This window comes from Trachinotus anak, unplaced genomic scaffold (assembly GCF_046630095.1).
Source record: "Trachinotus anak isolate AG129_WGS33_773 ecotype Australia unplaced genomic scaffold, CSIRO_AGI_Tana_v1 ptg000008l, whole genome shotgun sequence".
Lineage (NCBI taxonomy): Eukaryota > Metazoa > Chordata > Actinopteri > Carangiformes > Carangidae > Trachinotus > Trachinotus anak.
Genome location: NW_027273859.1, coordinates 9,337,000 through 9,354,450, shown reverse-complemented (window position 1 = coordinate 9,354,450; position 17,451 = coordinate 9,337,000). Strand labels below are relative to the sequence as shown.

General features: G+C 42.6%; 3 protein-coding genes across 4 annotated transcripts; 1 reads left to right on the top strand and 2 right to left on the bottom strand.

Moving 5' to 3' along the window:
* Positions 1 to 74: 74 nt before the first annotated feature.
* Positions 75 to 5,561, bottom strand: sf3a1 (splicing factor 3a, subunit 1). Its single transcript, XM_071482390.1, has 16 exons — positions 5,447 to 5,561; positions 5,246 to 5,324; positions 4,366 to 4,475; positions 4,055 to 4,259; positions 3,700 to 3,957; positions 3,531 to 3,605; positions 3,287 to 3,437; positions 3,003 to 3,199; positions 2,662 to 2,779; positions 2,261 to 2,568; positions 1,893 to 2,141; positions 1,592 to 1,799; positions 1,261 to 1,415; positions 742 to 843; positions 572 to 643; positions 75 to 470 (listed from the first exon to the last, which is right to left on the bottom strand). Exons 2-16 carry the CDS (start codon positions 5,291 to 5,293, stop codon positions 369 to 371), a joined length of 2,358 nt encoding a protein of 785 aa, XP_071338491.1. The 5' UTR covers positions 5,294 to 5,324; positions 5,447 to 5,561; the 3' UTR covers positions 75 to 368.
* Positions 5,474 to 9,060, top strand: ccdc157 (coiled-coil domain containing 157). Of its 2 annotated transcripts, none has more exons than XM_071482392.1 (10): positions 5,474 to 5,877; positions 5,964 to 6,114; positions 6,219 to 6,915; positions 6,995 to 7,072; positions 7,190 to 7,359; positions 7,502 to 7,678; positions 7,769 to 7,937; positions 8,176 to 8,309; positions 8,429 to 8,523; positions 8,638 to 9,060. In XM_071482392.1, the coding sequence occupies exons 1-10, from the start codon at positions 5,630 to 5,632 to the stop codon at positions 8,888 to 8,890; spliced, it is 2,172 nt and encodes a 723-aa protein (XP_071338493.1). In that variant the 5' UTR covers positions 5,474 to 5,629; the 3' UTR covers positions 8,891 to 9,060. The 2 variants fall into 2 exon arrangements, with proteins under 2 accessions (XP_071338493.1, XP_071338492.1); XM_071482391.1 differs by having other exon boundaries at positions 8,170 to 8,309; positions 8,638 to 9,058.
* A 1,051-nt stretch (positions 9,061 to 10,111) lies between these two features.
* Positions 10,112 to 17,440, bottom strand: slc7a4 (solute carrier family 7 member 4). The gene is made up of 5 exons (XM_071482393.1): positions 16,645 to 17,440; positions 14,370 to 15,433; positions 13,541 to 14,247; positions 13,251 to 13,359; positions 10,112 to 12,374 (listed from the first exon to the last, which is right to left on the bottom strand). Exons 2-5 carry the CDS (start codon positions 15,349 to 15,351, stop codon positions 12,157 to 12,159), a joined length of 2,016 nt encoding a protein of 671 aa, XP_071338494.1. The 5' UTR covers positions 15,352 to 15,433; positions 16,645 to 17,440; the 3' UTR covers positions 10,112 to 12,156.
* Between the last annotated feature and the right edge of the window lie 11 nt (positions 17,441 to 17,451).

Genomic DNA, 17,451 nt, shown 5'->3' with positions numbered 1-17,451 from the left:
ATGTTGTGTTGGTTAATCACATTAATAGCCAGTTTCTAGTCTGACACATCATCATGAAACGACAACAGCAGATCTAGATGTTTTATTTCTTTATTTAAATGGATAAACATCACGAGGCTCTACAGTTATCAAATACCTCTTATCATCATGAACAAATCAAGAGTTGAAGCCATTCCTGCCAGACAATGTATAATTCTTTTAGCATTCTGAGGAACAATGTCAACATTTAGGTACAACATGCTCTTCACACGAAATTGTATGAAAAGTACAATATAATATTCTGATAATGATCATTAAACTAAAATGACATGACAGGACTGAGTGACAAAACATCCACAAGAAAAATCTTTTCCTTCTTGCTGCATGGTTCACTTCTTTCTTCCACCTCTTTCTTTCAGTGCCAAGTGAATGATTGAACCGTTGTTCATGTTGTAATAAGCCAGCGAGTTGGAATCCTTGATGAAAATGCCCTAAAAAGGGGGGAAAAAAAACGTAATATTATTTAATCAGTCATTTAAATTAATGCAAATGAGCCATCTCATGTTCAAATAAGCATAAAAGGGAAGTTTACCTCATACTGTAACTTCTGTTTTCCTGCTGGCATGCCTGTAGCTTCATGGATTTTGACTTTAATAACAGACACCTGTGGAGACATTGCATATGCACATCCATAAGAATGCAGCATGTGCACAGGCATACACTCACTAAAAAGAGAGAAACAATAAGCCAGCATACACATACCTGGTCTGTGAGTGGGACAGTGAAATTCAGCACTTGGCCGTTCAGCTTCCATTCAGTCTTGTCCTGCATGTTGGGGACCTGTACTTTAACAGCCACAGGACCCTGGACAGGAAATAAATCAAGTTAAGAAAGAGCAATTTACAGCATTATAGTAGAAAGAACTTTGGTATTACAGACACAATCAGTAATTTGACCATATTTATTACAGCTAAAACTACATATATTACCAAAGATGTCGGCTTATTGATGCAAAATAAGAATATTGCATTTCTTAGTCATCACATACACAAAGGCCCAATGCACTTGTGTGTTCAAACATTTCTCATATAAACAAACCCGAAACAATTCATAACTTTTTACTGTCGTCTTCTCTTAGTCTGTATATTTTAAGACCTGCCAATGAATTTGTCTGCAACAGAAAGTTAGAATCCTGTATTTTGAGTTTTGTCTGCATGTAGATCGTAGTTTGTGACTTTTAGAAGAAAAAAAAAACAATGACGTTACATGGCTCTAACAAACCTTATTTCTACGAAGGAACTCCTCCTCTGGAATAAGGTTGTCCTCTGTTTTCATCTTCTTGCTGACTGGCTCATCCTCGTGCGGTGGGGGTGGGTGGGAAGGTGGTGCAGGAGCAGAGCTTGGTGGTTGTGGTACTGGAGGAGCTGGGACAAACGCTAGAAGGAGAAAAAGGTTATTTGAATTTAAAATGATTTAAAAAAAAAAAAAAAAGAGGGCCTATGTTAAAAAGGTTCAGTTATCAAATTAGCACAATATAACAAGTATTAATTTCCTAAACAATGCATATTTATTTTGAATGTCAGCGACAAGTGTTTGGAAACCCTTCTCTTACCAGCTGGAACAACCATGGGGGGTGGTCTCGGGGCCATGATGTGGGGTGCTGATGGTGGCATGGGGACCACATTAATACGAGGAGCAGGAATCATGGGAGGCATTTGTGTTATAACCTGTCCTGGTGCAAGGCGCACCACTGGAGCCACGGGTGGTCTTGGAATCACAGGTACAGCAGACAGGAGAGTGGTACGCACTGGAGGCGCCATCTATTTAACAAGCACATTAGTGAATCATGAGTTAGATATGTACAGAGAAAACTTAATTGAAGATAAACTATTATCTTAAAGATAGTAACTCACAGAAGAGGGTGGGCGAGGCACAGCAGTGACAGGAGGACTGGGTTTAGGCAAACTGACTGAAGAAGAGGGGATGGGAGGCTGGTGATGAATTTCACTTGGCTTGCTTGGGCCAATTTTCTCCTTAGTATCATCCTCTCCCACCAGTCCTTTGGCCTTGTGAATTGCTTCGATCTGCTCTTGCAGGGTGATGTTGGCCTGTGCTGCCTGCTGAGTACGAGCCATGCTTCCAGAGTGGCCATCCCAGGTAACCTGGTGGGGGAGAAAGAACACAAATGTTACAGACATTGAAACAATGATTTGATTATCAAAACTTTATTGACTCGACTTCATTCATCTCAGAGATTCTTTTGACCCATAACTGTTCTCACCTTCTCTTCTGGCTTCTGTATTTCTTCTTCACCAATCTTCTTACCGATGGCTGTCTCTTCCACACCAAAGATATCGGTACGCCTCTCAGCCAACTGTTTCAAGCTGCTCTCAATATCCAACCCAGGAGCATAGACTTCATCCTCTGTCTGCCTCTCTTTGTTTATGCGGTCTCTTTGCTCCAGCCAGCGTGGATCCAGCAGACCAATGCGCATATGCTCTTGCATCTTACTGGCTGGGATCTTCTCACCAGTAATTGGTGAGATGAGGTACTCATCTGGAGCAGCAATTGAGGGCTGAGGCTTGGAAGCTGGGAGGAATAGACAGCATAAGATCAGCACACATTGTATATATTAATAGTTTGTTATTAAGTGGGTTACTTATCTAAGGAAGCAGGAGTTACCTTTGGGGTCATAGTCTTTGCGAATAATAACCTGGTCTGGAGTTGGGGGCAGTGGGGGTGGCATGGGGTTGTCTGGTGGCAGTGGAGCATTCATGTGGTCATCATCATCATCAGATCCCTGAAGAAAGCAAGAGGGAAAGATTGATATGTTTTAACCAGCACTTACCGTTTTTTTCTCGTTTTTTATTCATTTTCGAGTGTGTCAGCAAATATAGGCTCAAAATGTATTAAATAATACCAGCCCTATGAATTAAGTAAATAATTAAATAATTACACCTATAATTGGTCAATTGATGGATAGTTTACAAGGCATAGTGTTGAATTACTTAATCAGTTCTTACCTCATCCATGTCCTGCACTTGTGTGTCTTGATCAGGTTGTGAGGGCTTGCCGTCATCCCGAACCTCCCGATCATCCTCTTCATCCTCACTCTCAACCTCCATCTCCACCTCCTCACTCTCTCCATACTTCTCATAGCGCTCTTGGATCAGGATGCGAGCGCCAAGCTCCTCTGGTGTGGTTGGTGGTGGGAAGTGGCCTGAGGAAACAGAGATACCAATAAATTATTCTATCTATATTAAGGTGCTTGCATGTTTTAAGATGATAATTATTGTGGTTATATTACCTTGCTCGTTGGGCTGGAAATCCACCGTCTCAACCACCACAAAGTCATGCCAGTCAATTTGGGCGTATGCCACCCGTTCTTTCTCTCTTTCCTCCTCCTCCTTCTTTCTCTCACGCTCCTGGAACTTTGCCCACTCAACACGGTACCTCACCTGATGGTTGAGCAGGAGGACAGCTGATTAAACATGGGTAACATGCTATTAATACCTTACACTGAGAAACAGTCACAATTAAAAAGGGATTACCTGGTCCATAACCTCTCTCGGATTCTCAGCCTCTCTCTTCAGCTTGGTCAGTAGGCCTTTGGGAGGAATCAGAATCTAAATATTGAGAGACATAATAGAAATACAGTTTAGCATCACCACACAAACAAAGAGTACCAATAATATCAGAGAGGCAAATTTGTCAGGTCACCTTAGTGTACTGCTCAACCAGTTTGGTGAAGTAGTTGAAAAGGCTGTGTTGTGGCCGCAGAAAGTCAAATTGGTAGTTCCTCTGTTCTTTCTGCATGAGCTGAGTGAGAAACTGGCGGCCATTGCGAGCAACAAACTGGGCAGTAAGCTTGACAACATCCAGGTCAAATGCTGAGATTGACGGAGGATCCGCAATGAACTCAAACTCAGGAGGTGGTTCTTTGGGGACCACTGTCTCCTGAATCACCTGTGACTGCACCTATTGACAAACATAACATGTTAGTTGTTATGATCACATACAAACAATTAATTTAAAAAAAACAAAAGAAACAGCAGACTGAAATGCTATGTCTTACCTTTTGAGGAAGCTGCTGTGATTGCTGCATGGCCTGCTGCATAACCTTAGGAACTGCTGCAGATGGTTCCTGCGCTTTCCCCTCCTTAAATTCATTGACCTTGTGACGGTAGTAGGCATGGTACGGGTCGTTGGGGTTAAGGAAATTAAATTTTGGATTGTTGATCTCATTTTGACGGATTCTTGCTTCAAACTCAGGCCCATTCCTGTTAAAACGACAAGAATTTAGCTGCATCATAGACATCCAGTTAAGATTATGGCTACATATCAGACTTATAAGATTATACAATTGACACATGTGGAGTAACCAACCTGGCAACAAAGCTGGCTGTCTTGTCGACTATGTTTCGGACCTCAGGAGGTGGATATATGATACCAACGATGGGTTTAGTGGCTGGGGTTTCTTCTACTGCTCCATCATTCTGTTGACAAAATTGTCATCTTACATTACAAAATTTAAACAAGATTAAATTCGACTTAATCCAGCGTCAGCTGGATCCAGAGCTTTACCATAGCAATGTTATAAAAGCAAGAAACCACATCTATTATTCCTGACGTACTGCACATTAACTTTAGTTTACTAAAAAAGCCAGCTCACCCTGATCTCTGCATTTGTGTCCGAATATAATTCTGTCACCATCTAAATACAGTAGAGGTAAGGACTCCGTTTGTGGGTCAATGACATCAGGGAAAAACAGCAATATTGCTTTAAACAAAATAATACCCATGTTACTATTAAAAAAAGATTCTACTGTCAAAGCCGTGAAGCTGAATTACTGTATACTTATGGTACAAGGGAAAGATAACTGCTTACAATTAAGTCAATGAATTATCCTTGTAAACCACTAGAAGGAACCACAAATCTCAATTTTCAGTGGTTTTCACAAACAAACCAAACTGCGCTGCTGCTCCGTTGTGTTGAAGTGCTAGCAAAATCTCAAAGTCTATCTCAGCATTTACATGCATGTTTAGTGTTTTTGGGTTAGCTGAGTTAACGACAAAACTAGCACGATTTACGTCTTGGCGTGGTTATCCAAAATAAATGTTCACAAATCTAAAATTCGCATTCATCGAGACATTTCACAGTAGGAGAAGGTGGAAATTAATTGCTCATTAGTTTCTCCGCAGAAGCGATATGTTAGCTAAAGTGCTAACATTAGCTACAATCGCTAACTATGAGCGGCGTCGTTACCTTATTGTTGGACTCCGGCTGAACAATCTGAACAGGCCCTGGCGGCATGGCTGCGTCTCTCTGTAACGCAGGGAGTTACCTGCAAACACCCAGCAAGATGAGTATATCTATTTTAAACACACTGTTTTTATACCAGATACAATTTTGAAAACGCGATATACATTTGCTTAAAGCCTAAACTTGTAGTGGTTAAACACTTACTTCGTCGCGCTGTCGTTGACCCAATGGAGGAGTACTACTTCCGGAAATAAGCCGCAAAGCATTATGGAACTTGTAGTACTTTTTTTTGGTGGAGGTTGCCAGGGAGATTTGATGTCAACAAACGACACCCACTGACTCCCATTATTGTGTCAAACAGACAAAATAAGAGCTGGTCTGGCAGACATGAGTGAGCTCCTGGGCCGTCAGGACTGTATCGAAAGCCTCCGAAAAGACCTGGTCGACCTTCAAGGTGCGATTCTGGACGTGTTTTCTAGAGCCGGACCAGTCCGCTTTCCCTCCTGGAAGTTCCCTGATAAACTCTCCTGTAATCTGGACATGGTGGCTCTGCTAGAGCAATATGACTTTGTGGATGGGGAGGATGCGTTCAATCAACACTCCCATATTGTCTTACTGGAGCTTATGATTGACAGGTAATATATACCCTAACTTTACATCACATTAATAAAATAGTAATGATAATACTGGTTCATTCTTTCTCCCTCTCTCCCTGAACAAGACTGTTGCTTCTTCTGCAAAGCTTCAGCTCTTATGTTGAGCAACAGAAGAGCAGTTACAGGAGAGAGCAATCCCACCAGAAAGGATGCCTGTCAGTTGGTCTTATAGTCAGAAACTACTGGAGTAACTTAGTTCAATTTGCCAGCTTTAAGGTAGTCACAGAGCTTCATTTAAGTTGAAATAAAAAATAAAAAAATAATAAAGTTAACAGTGAATGGCTTGAACTTATTTTTTCACACTTTCTTCCTCTTTTTAGGGGACCTTCAAAGACCTCAAGAAACAGACAAAAACATTTGATTGTGATGAGACAGAGACAGTGTCATCTGTTTACCACCGAACGAGCTCAGGGAGTGACAGTTGCAGACATTGCTTATCTACCTGGTCTTCGACCAGCTCCTTTAAGTTTTTGCCGCAGAATCATGTACCCTCCAGTCCTAGCCACAACACATTGTGCCATCCCACAGCTGACAGCCACACTGTAAGCTGCCAGACAGTCGAATCATCCCTCATTCCCTGCGATGCCTGTCATCGAGTCCAATCTGCTTTGAGAAAGACAGGAGATGCCTTGGTAGAACTGTTTCAGAGTGAGGGCCTGCCCTCCTCTCTGCAGCCACTCTTAGCTGCTGTGGAGGACACCCTGGAGCTGGGACATATGACAGCAGGGGATGTCACCCAGTGGGCCAACGAGCAGCTCAGAGACATTCGCCGTCTGGCAAAACATTTGCAAGATGTGCGTGGTACAGTGCACCCCCTTAAAGATAGACTCGCTACAGCAGAGGCAGAGCGGGAGAGATTCAGGTCTCAGTTGTTAAGAGCACAGAAGGAGTTCAAGCAAGAGATGGAAAAACACCAGGCAACCATAGTCCAGCTGGAGTTTTCACTGCAGAAAGCACAGAGATCCATGAAGGAAACGGAGCAGAGGCTACAAGAGGAGAAACAACAACTCAAGACAGGTGCAGTTAACTCACAAATGAATGTGATAGGAACTTACTGAGATCACAGTTACTAGAATGTTTAATGTTTTTGAAACAGAAACTTTGTCCTTGGAGGAGAGTAACTCCAGACTGAAGGAGAAAGTAGCAGTGCAGCAAGATGCATTACAAGCACTTGGTATGGACATGTAAGATTTAATTTACAATCATATTACACTTCTCACAATATTCATATTTTACAGTTTATTTTAATAAACTGATGTGTTGTATGACGGATCATTTTATTTTGTGGTAGAATGTGAAAAGAAGGCACTGCAGGAAAAAGTGAAGTCCTTGCACTTAGAGGAAGAGGCCTGCTGTAAACTACAACAAAGGATCCAGCAGCTGGAGAGTCAGATCTCTGAAACTCAAGTCCTTCTTGACAAGGAGAATGCAAAGTACTGCAGTGCTTGTCGTCAACAAGAGGTCAGAGTCGCGATAAACACTAGATTCTTTGTTGTTTTCAGCAGGAGACTTTGTCAGTCTCACTCATGGATCAGTCACGTAACAGTATTCAGATAGATTCACCCAGGCGTCAGTGGTTCTTCTCTCACTGTTGTGCATCCAGGCAATGGAGGCAAAGCAGAAATCTTTGTTGGAGAGAGTGGACACTCTTGATGAAGAGTGTGAAGAGCTGCACAGGCAGTTGGGAGAGAGGGAGGAGAGACAGATCGAGCTACACAACGAGCTGCAACAGATGTCAGAGGAGAAGGAACAACTGCAGACTCAGCTCGCTCAACAGCAGGTATAAAATCAGAGCCCTTACCCATAATCACACATAATAAATACCTTTAAACCTAGCAGCTCATGATTATATGTTTTTTTTCTCCAACAGGAGTTGCGTTTAGAGATTCAAAAGGAGAAGCAGACACTAGAAACAAACGTGGGAGAGCTAGAGAACAGTGTGGCTGAGCTGAAGGAATATGTGCAAGCTTTTAAGGAGAGAGAGAGGCTGTTGGTGGCTTTCCCAGAGCTCAGCCCCCTGACACAGGCACAGCCACAGAGTAGGCAATTATTTAATCTTTGTCTCTAAAAGATACTGATTGGCATAACCGGAATGTATGAAAATAAAACACAACACTATTCTCTCTGTGGAAAAGCGATTCCACATGTGTATTGTTGACAAGTAAAGTGTGAATCTTGTATCCAGTCATTTATTTGCCAACTGCCTCTTTTTTATTTTGAGTGCTGTTGTCACTTTGAACGCTTACATATTGTTCTCTGCATCTGTGCAAGGTACAGGAAATGTGCTTTTGGATATGGAGCAACAATTGCAGGCAAATAGCATTCGTATAAAAGTCCTGGAGCAGGAAAATGCCACCCTACGCAGCAGCCTTGAGAAACTGAGGGAAAGAGCACAACATAATGCTGCAAGGGTAGGGTGGATGGAAACTTGTAATGTTGTAAAATGTGAAAATGTGTGAACTGGTGTGTATTACACATGTTGGTTTTGTGGATGTAATTGGGTTAATTGAAAATTGTATTTTATCAACAGGAAGTCTCACCTCAGCAAATATGGAGCCTCTCTTCACCAACCACACCAGTGGAAAAACAACAAAATCACCTGACACTTATGCAGAACAGCCCACTGTAAGTACTCTTCTCCTCAGATTAGTTAAAATGTTACAGTCTAACACGAGCAGAACTAGGCACACATTTTATAAATAATTAATCGTAATACTGTGTTTCCATTGTTACGTTCAGGCAGGGCAGCGGTGCAGCACGGCTGGGATGCAGTAACAGAGGGAAGGATGCAAGAGCAGGAGAAAGTGGTCGGGAGTCAGTCGGGTCAGAGGATCGTGTATCCACTGCCGCTGCCTCCCCCTCGTCCCTGCGAATTCACCTTCAAACCCTCCACCTCTACACTCCGCGCTCCACTGCTGCTAAAAGCTGTACAGAAACACGCAGTGCTTCTCTCCTCTCTCACCCCAGAGGCTTGAGTAAGAGGAGAAAATGAAACCCTGAGGGCGTAACCTGGGACCTGGGCAGTTTTGCAGTCGTGTAAAGATTTTTGGCAAAAACTGTGTCAATAAAATTATTATTTTCTACATGGTGTCTTTGTGTACATTATGACACACTAATATTTTTGAAATTTTATATTGTCCTTGTGTACAAAGCAGATTACCACTGTTACCACCTACATCTCTCATTAAATATATATATATATATATATATGTGTGTGTGTGTGTGTATAGAGAGAGAGAGAGAGAGAGACAAGGAAGACTGTTATTTTAGTGCTATTAAAACTAGGTGTTAGATGGCAATTGCATATCAGGTTTCCGGATATATGATATGCTTCTCAAACACACCTGGATGAATCTGAATGGGTAGCCTTCACAGCAGACGGCTCACACGGTGCTGAGCAAATGGGCGGTGTGTACAACCTTGAATGTCACACAAACAATGACACGGAGACAGATGTGCGCTATCTGACAAGGGTGGGGAGTGGGAGTTTCCATGGAAACAAAAGTGCACAAAAGAATTTACAGGATTCACGCTCTGCTGAATCACTCCAGTCCTTTTTCTCAGACACATAAAATAATGTGTCACTTAGACCACTCACAGCAGATGGTTGTGAGTTATGCTCCTCTCATGTTGTTTCTGTTTCTGTTTTGCAGTGGTAATTTGAGAGGCCCTGAGCTCAGTCGTGTGATCCAGTCGAGTCCAAGAGACTTGTGCTTGTGTCAGAGCTGTAACAGTCAAACACGTGCATTACTGAACCGCAAACACCTGATTAACAATAGTAATCATCTTAGTATCAACACTCTGATCTCTCAGCGATACCACCTGAATGAGCACCTGCTCTATCGTTTCACTCACTTCACAGACAGCTAATGACCTGTGGGTTAATCCCTAAATTGGGTTAACGATACAGCTGTGTCATCAAGCATGTAATCGAAGTTGGTCTTCAGCCCTTTCAGCCAGCGCCACAGATGCCAATGAAAAATATTCACTTCGATTAACTTTCAGTGTTTTTGTCCTTGACGCTTTCTGCGGTTTGTGATAGATCTTTTGTTTTATTTAATGATCTATTTGTAAGGGTTGGAATCATTTATCCGCTGTTTTAGTTCTCTGCTTCTTTTTCTGTGAATATTTCTATACGTCTGTTTCACCAACTCTGGTGATGAAGATGAAGACTGAGTCTTTGGGATGACACTTCAGTAAGAAAACTACGCAATTGAGCTTTTTGCAAATGCTGCTTCAAAACATTTATTTTCATTTAGTAACACAGTCGTTGCATTTTATACAGACATACACAATAACAGAAAGATCTGAGACCGCAATGTGCAAGTACAGAGTACAATGCTATTCAGAAGTAAGAAAAGAACTGGATCATTTGTAACTGCGCTTCCTGGCACAAAAAAGACAAAGAGGTGAGAGAACGTTCAGCTTAAAAAAGCACCACAGTATTAATATCTGTTGCTGGCCCTGACATCAAAAGCATAACTGTGACGCAAAATTACCAGACAAGTTTTCAAATGGTGTGCAAAGTTCTACAAAATTCTCCTGAACCCGACTCCTTTTTGTGACTATGCCAAAATGCTTCCTACTGTACATTCCCCTCTGTGTTTGTGTTTTGGTTTAATAATTAGAAAGCATGAAGTCCTGTATAAGAGTTTTTAATCTAACAGACAAATAAATTAAACAACTAAACCATTCAGACTACTTAAGCTTTGGAAGTCAGTCTGCACTGATCACAACATGTTTAAGGCCATTGGTTTCTTATGTAACACATGCAAATACAAACTGAAATGAAAAATGAGAAATAGAATTCAAATGTATATTTGTGATACAAAAAGCCTCATGTTCATTTTTTGACACTGTGGATGCTGTTGGAATGTTATCTGTATAATATGAGTGTTGTCACATGTGTGCCTTTCTCTGATCTAGGTCAAACTGCAGACTGGCGACAGGGACTGCTCCAAATCTGCCGGGATTACAGAGGCCCATCTCAGGTTTAACATAACCAACGTCTGTCTGGCTGCCCATATTTTACCCTGTCTGTGAAGAGTCCCATTTAGTACATTTGTGCTTGATTTATATATCCAATAATCCAATAATAATCTCTCAGGTTATCTCAGGAAATCAGTCACCTGACAATAAAATATCATATTGCAATAAAAGCTCAAAAATCTATGTGCTTTGACTTCTCATAATCTCAAGACAACAGAGAGAGAGAGAGAGAGAGAGAGGAAAGTTTTGCTGTGTGAAGGTGCGTGAGAAAAACCTGCACAAGGGCAAGATCAGTGACACAAAAGAGAACAGGGTCATGGGATGAGATTTAGATTAAGTGAAGCACTGAAGTGATGTTCAGCCAACTAAACGCTGAGCACAAATTACCTATGGAGACTAATCGAGGTATGTGAAACATAGTGCTTATTCATGTAACACGAACACAAAAACAGGAACAGGGAAAAAAAAAGCTAATGAGATAAGCTTAAAGCTAATGAGATCAATATAAGAGCAAGAAAATGAATAGTAATAATAGAAAAATAAATACATATATTAACATATTGGAATAAATAATATGTCAGTAGCAACTATAGGTAGGGCAGTCTAGGTATAAGAGGATCCACATTAATAGAGCCTGTCTCCTGAGGTGGAGGAGAAGTAAAAAGGTAAAAATGTAAACTCACAAAAGTCTGTGCATTCCTCTGCATAACTGAAAAAACATGCAACAAATGTATGCTTACTATACTCCAGATGATATTGTCAAAAATGCAGTGATGTCTTCTACTTTGTTAACAACATAATTATATTTTTGGTGAATGTTGATTTTTTCCAGCTCCAGATTTGTGTCAAAATAAAAAAAAAAATCATTCACTGAATATAATATACAAACTAAAAGTACAGTTTGTAAGCACCATATAAAACCTACAAGCATGTGGATTCCGAAAAACTGGCAAGGTTGCGAGAAAAGAGCTGGTCTGAAAGGATATATAACACAATTCTGATGCAAGAAGTTTACAGGACAGTAATAAAGCTCTCTACTGTACATTCGAGTATTACAAGATATACAAATATGCTTCACAACGAGACAGAGAGCGTGCATCCCATCCTGTGGTGTGCTTACATTTGCAGAGCAACGAGTACAGACTGTGGCAGGTCAGTCACACGCTAAAGGGAGTGAGATACGGAGAGTACACGAGTAATAGTACAGCATGAGTGGGAGACAACAGATAAAACCAGCCGGTTGTAATGGTGACCACGTTTGGTCACACATCATCTCTGCCCTGTGTACTCCTCAGCTGTCAAGGCAGTGGAGGTGGTGATGTGGTGCGCCGGGGTGTCCACTTGACCGTCAGGCTGGACAGACTGCACCGTTTCTACCAGGCTGCCGCTGGGTAGCACCACATACCGGGCGGCCATGTCTTTGGGCTGCAGCTCCCGCATGCCCTCCTTACTGTGCCAGATCCCATATCCAAAATACACAAAAAGACCTGGGAAAAGGGGACAGGGCGGCACACATGTAACTGTGATCACTCAGAAGTAAAATCAGGGCACACTGTACACAGGTGAGGAATGTGGCCTCAGGTGAGTTTTGTTTTGTGTTTTTCTTAGTGGAAGAAAACAAATGTATTAATGTTATAAAAACCCAGAAAACACTCTTATAATTGATTAATAGATTTGATATTACGATTTTTAAATTTACTCTCTTTTTGAGCCAACAGGATTAGTTTACAGCCATGCTACTCTGGTGTAATATTTATCACTTGGCTTTTACTTTGCCTTTACTCTGAGACGAATGAAGTCTGCAGTGGGCCTTTATGGAGGGTAAGTGAGCGAGGGCGCCCAGTCTGTCAAGCGTAATATTCCACGAGTGTGCATCTTGTTAACTTGCTGCAGTCTGACAGTGGGGTTTAAATGGTTTACTGGTTCAGAGAAGCCTTAAGCTAATGCAGCTAATTACACCTCTCCTGTGATCCCCCCTCTCTGACAGGGATTTAAAGCTGTTTGACCACCATTCCCAGAGGTTTGCTGACAAATGGGAAAGTTTGTTGTTTCCTTAGAATACCGAAAGTGTTTGTTTCATCTGATTATGTAATACTTACTGCGTTCACTAGCAACAGAAGGCAGGTGTTTCATGACAGTGTATTCAAACTTCTTACTGAGATAACATTCATTTCACATCTTGTGGATTTCTCTGCCTTTAAGTAACCAAAATTACCTTAATAATATGCAGGCCTGTGTTAAATCCATTCCAAGTAGCTTTCAAGTCAACCTACAAATGTGTCTGTTTCAAGGAAAATATTTCAGATAAACTGTGAGGTTTTGAGGGCCACTATGTTTTCAGCCTCAATCCAGTGCCTTCTTACCTATGGCGATCCACACTGTGAATCGAATCCAGGTGAGAGGGCTGAGCTTCATCATGAGGAATACATTGATGAGGATACTGGCACTGGGAGTCAATGGAACCAGAGGTACCTAAACAACAATAAAACACCAGTCATACTCCAATCATACAACTGGTTTCAAATAAACCTTTCCATTGAAATGAGATTCATTGTTTATCTGAGCAAAATTTACGTGTATGTAGCTGCTAATCTGAAATCCCCAAATTACACTCAGACTTGTATAACAAGCTAAAATCCATAAAGGAGCTCACCTGGAACGTTTTGCTGTCGGTCTGCGGCTCATGAGCCCATATGAGCGCCAGGCTGAGGACGTAAGCTAAGCTAAAAATCACAACCAGCATGGTGAAGCTCCAGATGGGCAGCTGCAGCTGTTTGGTACCGAATTCTAGCACAGCGCAGAGGGATGCTGAGCTGACTATCAGAGTCAGCACACAGAAGGCCACCACCTCGCCCGGCTCACAGTCCCCCAGCAGTTTGCCCAGGTACGGTTCCCAGTAAGCCTTCAACTGCCCCACCCCGCGCCGCTCTCTTGTCTTCTGCCTCTCCACCAACTGGAGTTTGTCAGAGAAGGACTCGTACTGCTTCAGCTCCCCACTGTCCTCAGTTATGGTCTGAGACTCAGAGGAGGCAGGGAAGGGCTCAGCGTTGGGGTTGGGGGATGTGGACGCGGTTCCCTTGGAGCTGGTTTTCTCGGGCTGGAAGCGCAGCACAATAACACTTGCTGCCACAAAGGTGTACGCCAGGAGTGTGCCGATGGACAAGAACTGAACCAAAGCCTCTAGGTCAAAGATGAGAGCCATGGTGGCCATGAGGATTCCAAACACCAATATAGCATTGACAGGGACTTTGGTGATGGGGTTGACGCGTGCAAAAATGGAGAAGAACAATCCATCCTCTGCCATGGCATACACGATCCGAGGGAGGGAGAAGAGATTACAGAGCAGCACAGTGTTCATGGCTAGAAATGAGAGACAGAGACTTGTAACACAAAATATAGCACTGCACAGACAATACTATTATTAAACATAATGTATGAACTTCCATTTTAACTGTGCTTCTCAACTGAAGGTTGACACTCACCACAGATAGAACCTACTGCCACAACCACTCCAGCCCAACTGTAACCACGGCGGAAGAAAGCATCTGCCAGAGCTGAGTTGGGGTCCAGTGTATGCCAGGGTACCATGAGCGTGAGCACTGTGGAGACCAGGATGTAAGCTGCTGCCGCCAGTCCAAGGGAGATCGCAGTGGCAATAGGAACAGCTTTCTGTGGATTCTTTGCCTCCTCACTTGAGGATGCAATTACATCAAAGCCCACAAACGCGTAGAAGCACGTGGCCGAGCCTGCCAGTATTCCAGACAACCCGAAAGGTGCAAATCCTCCTTCTTTCTGGCTCCAATTGGCTGGTTCAGCCAGCACAAAGCCGAACACCAGTATGAAAATGATGACACCCATACTAATGGTGGAGAAGATATGGTTGAGGTAAGAGGACACTTGAACTCCAAAAGAAATGAAGAATGAGGCAACTACTAGAATCCCTGCTGCAAGCACGTCAGGGTAATGGGCAAGGAAGGGCACGTCCCACTGCATAATGTGCGTCTCCGTGAAGTTCTGGATAGCGTGGTTAAAAATGGAGTCCAGATAGCCACTCCAGGCACGTGCCACTGCAGCACCACCGATCATATTCTCCAGAATCACATTCCAACCAATGAGAAAAGCCCAGACCTCTCCCACAGAAACGTAGGTAAACATGTAGGCAGATCCTGTTTTGGGAATGCGTGCTCCAAACTCTGCATAACAAAAGGCAGCCAATAGAGAGGCAATACCTGCAAAAAGGAAGGATATGATAATAGCAGGCCCAACCATGTCTTTAGCCACTGTTCCTGTCAGGACATAAAGCCCAGAGCCCACCATGCCACCAACACCCAACAGAGTCAGGTCCAGGGTGGAGAGGCAGCGTTTCAGTGACGTGGCCATCATGTCATCATCCAGTGTCTTCAGTCGGTTCAGTCTCTGACAAAGGCGCACCGCTGGTGCACAGCCTCTAGGACAAGTTGCCATAGCTACAGAGTTAGACAGGTCAGCTGGGCAGGGTGGTACTGTAACAGTCACACTGGATCCATTACCTGTCTATGAAAATGAACTGCAAAAGAGAACAACCACAATATTGACATGAGTGCCAGAACAGGAAAAGCCGCTGCAGTCAGACTCGTTTGAACTTTACACTGTATGATACACATTCACTACAGAACCACAGAGTGATGGTTTAACTCAATGCATCATATATTCAGGTTTTAACTGTATAGCTGTGTGACATATTGTTGTAAGTCAGCTGGTTGGGGTCTGCTGTTTGGCTCAGGGCATTGTATTCAGAGCTGTTGCTAGACGCTGCAATGTAACCTGAAGAATCAGTCCACTAAGTCACTCTGCAAACAGAATTGTCTTCAAAGCCCGGCCTCCATATTTCAGTAAATTATGAATAAATAAGTGTGTAATGAAAACAGTGGTAACATGAAATGCTCAGGATTTACATTTCAAATTGTTTGCTGTGTAAGGAGGTCTACAGACAGGACATTTACCTGCACTTTCACAAGTCCTATAAACGAAATATAACTGAATATCCAAATGAACCCAAAAAAGTCAGGAAGTCTATTTATGATGGGATCTATTTGGCTACTTCCAGCTTAATCGGTTTTTTCCAGTTATTGCAGCGAGGCCTTAACGTGTGGCACCCATGGGCACTCATCACTCATTAAAGCCAGACCACCACGTCATCTAAAAGGCATCGCTGATGTGTAAATAGAGCTGGAAATGCAGTAACGATAGAAGATGTAGGGATTTTGTTTTTCAATTTTATTTGCTGAACTGCAAAGGATATGTTTAGTCATTTTATCAGAAAACACACAGAGTCCATCCTCCTGGTCCGGGCGGTGCAACATCTGATTCCTGCCCTCGATAAGCATATGGCGACAACAGGATGCCTCAGTAATAATTACGTAACGCCTTATTCCCCTCTAGAAATAAACCTACTGCCATAAAACACACGGCTCGTTTACACTGTAATATCTGTGTTGAGTGTACATATCCGTGACCACATAAGGCACCTTGCACACAACAGACGACGAGTGGAATAAGCGTCGTTTTAATGCCAAATGAATATTTTATAACAACATGGAAACGCAAAGTGAGGACCGTCAGTGAATTGCACTTCTTCTCTCCTGGATGCAGCCGACTGGAGAGCGACACCGCACTTTTTCATTCGTGAGGGATGTGCGATAATTTTACATGAGTCGTTTTACATCCACCACACGAGAAAGGTCGGTATTAACATGAGAAATACAGTGATCGCTTTACCTTTGCAGTTCAGGGTCTCTCATCTGTGCGGTAAGCCCGGTGCTGGGAGAAGTTGCCGGGACGCATCGTATGGTGATGGAGCAGAAGGTGCGCCGAGGAATAAAACCAACAGGCGCTGCCAGGACTGCTTCTTAAAGGCACAGTCACCTTTTTACCAGCTGGTAGGGCTTCCCCACCGCGCCCCACCCATATTAATGGCATTATAGGAGATTATCCGCAGCCCCCTCCCAGAGGGGGTCCCCGGGCACTGACTGCATGCGGTTGGTGACTGTATGTGAACATGTTTGAGAATCATAAGACAATACAAGACAAACATGCAGCGTAAAGAGTAAAAAAAAAAAACTAAACAATTTAGTGTATATTTTAACAGTTCACACGACAGGTGGATGTCATAAAAACAAAGTTAAAATCAACCAGTATAGATATAACACAGAACTGGTTCAAGTGCAAACCTGGAAAGACCTGTCGTCCCGGGTGTATAAGAAAAGGCAAGCATGCTTGATCTCCTTTATTCATGTGTCAAGGGGTGGCCATTAAAACCATGCCAGGAGACCCAAGAGGCCATATGTAGTAAATTACAATCTTGTCTGGTAGCTGAACATAAGGCCTTTATATGTGATCATAAAAATCTCCCATTTGGTAAGTAGTCAGTGTAAAAAAGATGGATGTGATATGAAACCTGCTGTTGGACCTGGTCAGAGGCTTGGTGGTAGCCATCTGGATCACATACAGTTTCTTTATTAGTAGTATAATAAAGACATTATAGTGTGAATGGGATGCAATTAAAATAAATACTTTATCATATCT